Source organism: Equus przewalskii, chromosome 4 (genome assembly GCF_037783145.1).
Source record: "Equus przewalskii isolate Varuska chromosome 4, EquPr2, whole genome shotgun sequence".
Lineage (NCBI taxonomy): Eukaryota > Metazoa > Chordata > Mammalia > Perissodactyla > Equidae > Equus > Equus przewalskii.
The window spans coordinates 91,452,621-91,461,340 of NC_091834.1; the positions used below are offsets into that span (position 1 = coordinate 91,452,621).

At 41.1% G+C, this 8,720-nt stretch overlaps 1 protein-coding gene across 2 annotated transcripts in view; it reads left to right on the forward strand.

Moving 5' to 3' along the window:
- Nucleotides 1–3,341, forward strand: part of AKR1D1 (aldo-keto reductase family 1 member D1) — a 40,812-nt gene extending 37,471 nt beyond the window's left edge. For both annotated transcript variants that reach the window (XM_008508562.2, XM_070617842.1), the window contains exon 10: nucleotides 1,695–3,341. In XM_008508562.2, the coding sequence (XP_008506784.1) occupies nucleotides 1,695–1,737 (43 nt within the window). In that variant the 3' untranslated portion in view covers nucleotides 1,738–3,341. The remainder of the gene's footprint in view (nucleotides 1–1,694) is intronic.
- Nucleotides 3,342–8,720: the final 5,379 nt, after the last annotated feature.

The window sequence follows — 8,720 nt, forward strand, 5'->3', positions numbered from 1 at the left end:
CCCATAGGTAAAATATACAACTATGTACTGAGGGGCTTTGGGGAGAAGAAGGAAAAATAAAAAAATAAAAGTGATGTACAAATTAGAGCAAAGTTATCAATAAAAAAACAATTACTAGGAGACAGGCATGAGAGCATGGAAGAAAGAGCACCAGGTTGAGAGCCAAGAACCTAGAGTTTTAGACACATGCTTGCCTATAAGATTTGGCAATAAGAATTTTGCCTATAAGCTGACTTCCCACAAGCAAAATTCCTTACACTCCTTCAAAATATTGCCAAATTCAGCTAATCAATGAAGTAGCCCTTTATTCTCTAAATATTACAGGTCCTTTAAAATAAAAAAAGAATATAGTTCATACGTATACACACACACACACATATATTTGTATAAATACAGACACATCTTTTTCTTCTTAATCATTCTTTATTAGTATTTCCAGTTCTTCACGTCACCTGGATAGTCATCATCTTGTTGCAATCTTCTTTTTCGTGAATGTTTAGAAAATGCTCATTAAGATGGTTTGTATAGTTTAGACACTTATCTTATTGGCCCCACTACTTTTCACGAGTCAGAAAGCGCTTTGACTGTGCTAATACCAAATTTCTGAATCAATTTCTAAATGAATAAAACAGCTTTCTAATGTAAATTTTCCAGCGGAAAGAATTACTCAACATCAAAAGGCACTACCTAGCCTCAAGAATAAGAGTGAACACCAACTCAGCACTAACCTACACTTCTAGGTTAATTAATAGCTCTTGAAGATAAATGATTTCTACTGAATAAATAACATTAAATTAAGAAGAGATAGTAAGATATAGTCAATCCACCAATGTACTGACTTTTTTACAGTTGGTGACATTATTTGGTTTGACACGACATATTTAATACCTAATTATAGCAACACTGGGAAAATAACTCACTGTACCAGGAAATAACTTGAAAAATCAGCAAGAAAAAGAAAGATTAGGCCCCATTCTTCAAAAAAAATGTCTGATTTAGGGATATGGGGCCATGGTTCTTCTCTATTTTTCATCCAATTGATCTTTGACATTTGAGAACCATTTTTTGGTTTTATATTTTGATTTAAAGCTCATAGTACTTGCAGAGAACTGAATCTTAGATACGTTCCATGACAGGCACACACACGTTCATCCTTTTATGGACCGTTTCACCATCGTTGTTTAAGAGAGAGTTTCATCCTTACCACCACCACCATCATCATCATCAAGGAAACTTACTCTGCTGTCATCACCTTTATAGACCTCAAACTTTCAGTTCTCAGGGGGCCTAGGGAGAAGGGCAAGTAAAAACTCTGAGGAGAAGAGGGTGACACTGACTGGCAACAGAGCTTTGAAGAGAAGCGCCTATGTAGTTCACTGAAATGGGAGGCAGCCTGTATCAGGAGAGCAGAATAGAGGAAGGAGCCGGGATGAGGCCTGGAAATATAGGCAGGCATTGCTTACCTCCTGTGTTTTGTTCTGAGCAAAATGTTGAAGTGGAGGCAATCTGCCTCCCCTAACACACGCACTTACACCCAGGGTGCTGCCCAGGGTTTCACTAAAAGGTGCTCACTTGAGGAAAAACAGAGGAGGAGAGTGGGTGAGAAATAGAAGGGAATGCATAAGAGAGGAGGGGGCGGGCAGTGAAACTGTCAAAGGAGTGAACCTTTTCCCTTTGGGAAATTGTTTTGGCAGGTGGCGTGATCACCCCGAATACCCATTTCATGAGGAATACTGACTTCAGGGAGCTTCTGAACTGCTTTTTCCCTCCCATGTGCGCCAGGACCTTTGGCTGGGTGGTTCCACCAGATGTGGAAATGAACGGCATTTTCCTGTCCTCAGATGAAGTGGTGATGGAAACGATTACTTTTGGGTAGTGTAAGTGACTTTGACCTAGCTATGTTGCAGAAAAAAAATGTTTAAATCTGTTGAAATAATTATTAGAAATTATCAGTTAAGATTTTATTAGATCAATGTCTTCTGGGTTCCCAGACAGAAAAACATCAGGCTTTAGATAAGACTTCAGAGGCAACATATGAAGATAAATAACCTGAATCGGGTACTACCACTGGTAGCCTGAGTTTGTTAGTACTTAACAGGGCAAAAAAGAGGGTGGAGAGCTGCCACATGCCAGTGTGCTGGCAGTGGCCTTGATGGTTTGGACGACTGACTGTAAGACAGACACAGCCAAGATAAGATCCACACGTGCATTATTAACAAGGCAGTGATTTGCTGCACCTTGAGTAGAGAGCAAGAGCTAAGTGTAGAAGGGTCTTACAATAAAGCTAATTAAATACCACAGCAGTCAGCAAAGCCATTGTGACTTAGTTGTTGTCTGTTTCCACCCAATGTACATTTGTTTAGTTTTTACCTAGCTTGAGGAACAGATAATTGCTGGTTTCCTCTTGCATGCTTTAAAGGGCCTGAGCTCCAACCTGACTGGTGAATCATACTCGCACTGACTGTCACTCTTGCCCCCATTCATCACAGGGCCACCGTTATACAAAGTGGCTTGAGACAACCAACATACACAAATAAAGCCTTGTATCGTAAACAGTCCAAAGATGACTGTTTTAAAAGAAGGCATTTAAAAAGGAGGCTTTAGGAAACATATTGAAAAAAGAAGTTTTAGGGGCCAGCCCGGTGGTGCAGGAGTTAAGTGTGCACGTTCCACTTCGACGGCCTGGGGTTTGCCGGTTCGGATCCGGGGTGCGGACATGGCACTGCTTGTCACGCCATGCTGTGGTAGACGTCCCACATATAAAGTAGAGGAAGATGGGCACGGATGTTAGCTCAGGGCCAGCCTTCCTCAGCAAAAAGAGGAGGATTGGCAGCAGATGTTAGCTCAGGGCTGATCTTCCTCAAAATAAAAAAAGAAGTTTTAAAAATTATTCTTCTGAAGATTTTGAAAATGTTATTAGGATATCTGTGAATTTTGAGAAAGTAGCAAGTTCAAAAGAACACTGGTAATTTTACTGTATGTAAATTTTTTAAGTGAATAAGAAGATTATTAGAATTCCACAATAGATATATAGAAATAGACGTAGAAAATAGGTAGAGATGTACCTATTTTCAGTTTCACTAGAGCAATATATTCTATTCATTCACATGAAGTCTTTCTCACAGAGCAAGAGAGTTCTTCAAAAATTATGTTTGTGCAAGACCGACTGTTTATAGGCAATCTTCAATGACTAGAAAACATACATTTCTGAGAAATGATCACTTCAAAAAAAACTGATCTCTACTCATTGTTTCTGTTGATTCTAATATTAATGCACACAATGCTGTCCTCTGGAAAATGTCTTGTTCACAAGAAATAATAAAATACGATGATTTGTTTCACCTCATGATTCTCCATTTTGTTCCCTGGGGTGGGGGAAGGAGGGAGACTCATCTGAATCCAATTAAAAGACCTTTGATCCTGTTCCTACTGTACGTTAGCACTGGTAAGAGAGGGAAGAAAAGGGGCACCATTATAAAAGAACAGAAACCCGAGTCCTGATCCCTGTTGTCAAACCCCTTCACAATATTTTGAGGGGGCTGGTGTGGAGGAGGGACCACACCTATCAAACTATTTTTAAAAGGCGAGCATTGGAAAAGAGTCCCACCATTTTTCAGAGGAAAAAAATGTATTTCTAAAGATTGGAGGAGTAGAGTCCTCTCTTAGTTACAACAGAGATGGAGGGAAAAGAGTTGGAGACAGGAAAGAGGAAAGTCAGGAAAGAGTGACAGTCTGATATAAGCTTCCAACACCGGCCTTGATGTTGGTTCCCCTACATTAAACCCAGCATAAATGGGGTTAAAACCAAAGCACTCCTCCCCTTTCCCTGCTTACTCCTCAGCTTGCTGGCACCAGCATCCACTATCCACCATGGAGGCAGACAACCACAGACACCCACTTCCAGGTTTCCTTATCTCGCCACCCCCCTTCCTGCAGGCAGCCTCACAAGGCCAAAGGCAGGCTGACGGGAAAGCACCAACCAACATGCCTTCAGTCTCCCCTCCCTACAAGCAGCCACATCCCTTGCAGCCTTTAAAACCTCTTGCCTCCCATCATTTAGGGAGACAGACAAATCTGAGGGCTCACTCTTGTCTCCCGGCTGATATCATCCAAAATAAAAACTCTTTCCTTTCCATAAGCCTGGTGTTCCAGTTTTTATTTGGCCCCTCGTGTGGCAGGTAAAGAATCTATTTTTGTAGCCGGTAACGCTTCTGCATGTCACTTCTCCCTCCACTCTCACCGTTTCAAGCTTCGCATCTATTTTGGGGATGAATTGTGTCCCCTCAAAATTCATGGATTGAAGTTCTAGCCCCAGTACCTCAGAATGTGACCTAACTTGGAAATAGGGTCATTGCGCATGTAATTACTTAAGATGAGGTCATATGAGAGAAGAGAGGGCCCTAATCCAATCTGACTAGTGTCCTTATAAAAAGGGGAAATTTGGAGCCAGCCCTGATGGCCTCGTGGTTAAAGTTCGGTGCTCTCACCGCTTCAGCAGCCCTGGTTCGTTTCCTAGTTACAGAACCACACAACCCGCCTGTCAGTTGCCATGCTGTGGCAGCAGCTCACATAGAAGAACTAGAAGGATTTACAACTAGGATATACAACCACGCACCGGGGCTTTGGGGAGAAAAAAAAAGGGGAATTGGCAACAGATATTAGCTTAGGGTGAATCTTTCCCTGTGGGTGTGGAAATCTCTTTACACATATAAAAAAAGGGGGAAGCCATTCAGACACAGGGAAGACACCACATGCAGATAGAGGCAGAGATCAGAGTGATGCATTGGAGTGATGCTTTTCCGAGTAAGGGAACCCCCAAAGATTTCTAGCAAACCACCAGGAGCTAGGGGAGAGGCATGGACTGGATTCTCCTTCACAGCCCTCAGAAAGAATCAGTCCAACACCTTGATATTCATCTTCTGGCCTCCAGAACTGTGAGACAATAAATGTCTGTTGTTTAAGTCACCCAGTTTGTGGCACTTTGTTGCAGCAGCCCTGGCAAACCAATACACCATCCCTCAGTCAGGATTTCCGGCATCTCCAGCTGACGTCAGTAGTAGAAATGACCTTACTTAGTCAATGTTTTGCTGAGCTCAGGTATGGATGACCAATAATTTTGACCCTCTTGGGAACTTTTGCAACCCCAAAGATGTTTGTTAACAAAATCAATCTTCTTTCTAATCAGAAGCCTCTGATCAGCTATGGAGTAAGATGTATCAATAGTGACATCTCTTGCCTGGAAAAGGAGCGGAGGCCAATAGCATACCATGCTCACTGATTCAGAGAAACACATGGACTGAGCAGCAAGGAGTAACTGCCACAGCCTGCAGAATGTCTCCGGATCTGCCTATCCCTGACTGTTGTCACTGGCGGACTTCCCTTGGGCACTGTCTTCCACAGATAATGACACAGAGGACATTGCAAGAGCCCATGACAGGCGAATAGATGATGATCCCATGTCTGCAGGCTTCAACACTTTGAGATGTGCCCACTTTATGACCATAGTTATGGGAATTAACAAAGGTTGAGCTAAATTATATTCCCCAGGCTTGGTAATATCTGGAACTCCCTTAAAATTATAAGCTTCTGCTGGTGATTTCAATTTCTTTTTTTTTTTTTTTTTTTTTTTGAGGAAGATTAACCCTGAGCTAAGATCTACTGCCAATCCGCCTTTTTTTTTTTTTTTTTTTTTGCCGAGGAAGACTGGCCCTGAGCTAACATCCATGCCCATCTTCCTCTACTTTATTTGTGGGACACCTATGACAGCATGGCTTGCCAAGCAGTGCCATGTCCACACCTGGGATCTGAACCTTCGAATCTTGGGCTGCTGAAGCAGAACATGTGCACTTAACTGTTGCACCACTGGGCTGGCCCCTCAATTTCTCATAGCTGCAGACTAGTAACTAAATCCGGGTATCTTGTGGAGCCCTGGTCCTTGAATGTGAACTCTCCCTAAACCTGAACTGTAGCCTCCATGTTGCTACCTCCAAATACCAAATCTCTGAGTTCTCACTTCTATTGGCTGGGGCAGGAGGTGGGGAGGGATAGATAATCATTTTTAATCATAATCTCCTTCTGGGCAGTGGTATTTCAGCCAGTGTGCGGGCTGAGATGGAGAGTGTGGTGGACAGGAGTAGCAGTGGTCTTGACAAAAGTCCACGGACCATGTAGGACTGCCCCACCCACCTTAAATCTGGCTATTGGTAAATCTTCCTACAGAGGCTATGTGGCATCCTTAGGAGCATTCGGGCCCTGCTAATCCTGTCTTGCAGGTTGTCAGGAAGGGATGAAGTTTCCAGAAGACCCAGAGCTGGGTAGTGCTCACTTTAAGTCCTGCTGAGGGCCACACGGAGGTCAGGCAGGAGAACCTCACCAGAAGCCAGTGGAAATGATTGAACATATTTTTTTAACTGTGTTGCTAGTTGATAATGTACTATTGAGCATTTTTGTATTGATGTTTGTAAACAAGACGATTCTGTAGTTTTCTTTATGTATACTCTTTGACTAGCTTCTATTATCAAATAGTGCTCATTCATTATTGAAAAGAGTGAGATTTTCTTTCATATTCTCTGCTCTAGAACTAATTAAATTAAGTTTAAATTATTCGTTCCTTAAAGTGTTGGGGAAATTTACCTGATAATTTCATCTCTGTCAGTAGCGAGCCTGTACATTTGCTATGTGGTCTAGGATCAATTTTGCAATTTAATCTTCTCAAAGTGTATCAATGTCATATAGTTTAGCAAGTGTAAATAGGTATTTATTCATTTAGTCAGCATATTCTTTTGTGAGCCCCTCTGCTGGGCTCCATCCTAGGTAGTTGGGTTAGATTAGTAAACAAAACCAAAATCCCTGAGCTCTCATTCACGTGGACTCTCTGGATTCCTTCACTTTTCCTAAACCTGTGGGTATTTTCCCCTCTCCATTCTTATTTTGTATGTCTATGATCTGGGTTTTTTTCCTATTAATTAATTAGTAGCTTATCAAGTTATTCTTGCTTTTTCTGGATTTCCCTTAGGGCAAATTTCCCAAAGGAAAAAAAAATTCATTGAGTAGTGCTTCTGTTTTTCTGTTTCCTAATTCATTAACATCTTGTTTTCTTTTACTGAGCTCTTGTCTATTTTTCCTAGCTTGTCCATAGACTTCTAACTTCTTAGGTTGAATGCCTATTTCATTGATTCTTGTTTGTTTTTCTTTTTCTTGTTTAGTGATAAAAACACCGAATATAATGAATTTTTCTCTGAGCACCAATTTAGTTAAGAATTCATGAATCAATTTTGTTATTTTCTAGATATTCTGAATTTTGGTTTTGCTTTCTCCTTTGATTAATAGTTGTTTACAAGAGTTTCTGTCTTATTTTAATTTCTAGTGTTCAAGCTTTTTTTATAGCTTTTATATTCTGCTTTTAATCATGCTGAGTTCAGAGATCATTAATCAATGTTTTTAATATTTCATGGGATTGTGACAACATACATTCTATTTTAAAGTATTGAGTTGGATATAATCGACATACACAAGCAGGGAGCCTGTGTTATACATTTTTACCATCTGGTTCTAGAAAAGCTATTTTGAGTAAGTGGTTCTTTCCTTTAAAACAGAGGTTCTTAACTGGGGGCAATTTTGTTCCACCCTCCTCCAGGGGACATTTGGCAACGTCTGCAGACATTTTTGTTGTCACAACTAGTGGTGGAGTGGAGGGAGGTGATGCTGGCATTTAGTAGTGTCGGGGATCAGAATTGGCCACCCCAAAATGTGTCTCTTTGGCTTGATTATTTTTAAGGAAAGAGACTCTGAAAGAAACTTTTACCTTCCCCCTAACTGCCTAAAAGAGTTTAAGATAGAAGCCTGTCCCCAGGACAGGCCATCACCATAGATAACTCTGGGTATCAGTAGACTGGGAGGGTCCTTGCTAAATCCATTCTTACGAAAGTTCCGTCTACCAAATATTTGCTTTTCCATTTCCATGTGAACTACCTTCTTCCCCTTTGAAGTCCCAAACCACTACCCCCAACATCCTCCTTTGTCTGTAGCTAAAGATGGTATTTAAGGTGGCAAGATTCAGCCATTCTGGCGAGTTACTCAGTTTTCCTGGGTTTCTCCCACATATCCATGTTCTTAAACTTTGTTTGATTTTCTCCTATTAATCTGTCTCATGTCGGTTTAACTCTTAGACCAGCCAGAAGGACCTAGAGGGTAGAGGAATTGTCTTCCTCCCCTACATAGGTAGAGGCCAGGGATGCTGCTAAACATCCTACAGTGCACAGAACAGCCCCCACAACAAAGAATTATCTGGACCAAAATGTCAACAGTGCTGAGGGTGAGAAACCCTGCTAACACGAGAGTCTTTCTTGATAGATGTTAAAATGTGCTTATTCCTAGTGCCGTAATTTCAGCTCACTGCATATAACTGAACACTAATCCATGCAGGCTCATTTTTATAGTGCTTAAAGTAAACTGCCCATCCTTTATAACTCATCTATGTTTTTTCTTATGCATTTTATCTTTTCCCAGATTGTTACACTGATAACAGGTTTCAAGCTTTTAGCATTTGAGTTTAAAGCACACAGGCAAATGAGTCCCAATGAAAATGCGTTAATGCAGGAAACAGAAATTATAAATTATTTCCTCAGTATGAGTCAAAATTGCTCTGATAAGTAACCGGCTGCTATTAAAAGATAGAAGCAATCTGAGAGATTAGATTAAGCTGGTAATCTGCTTTCCTT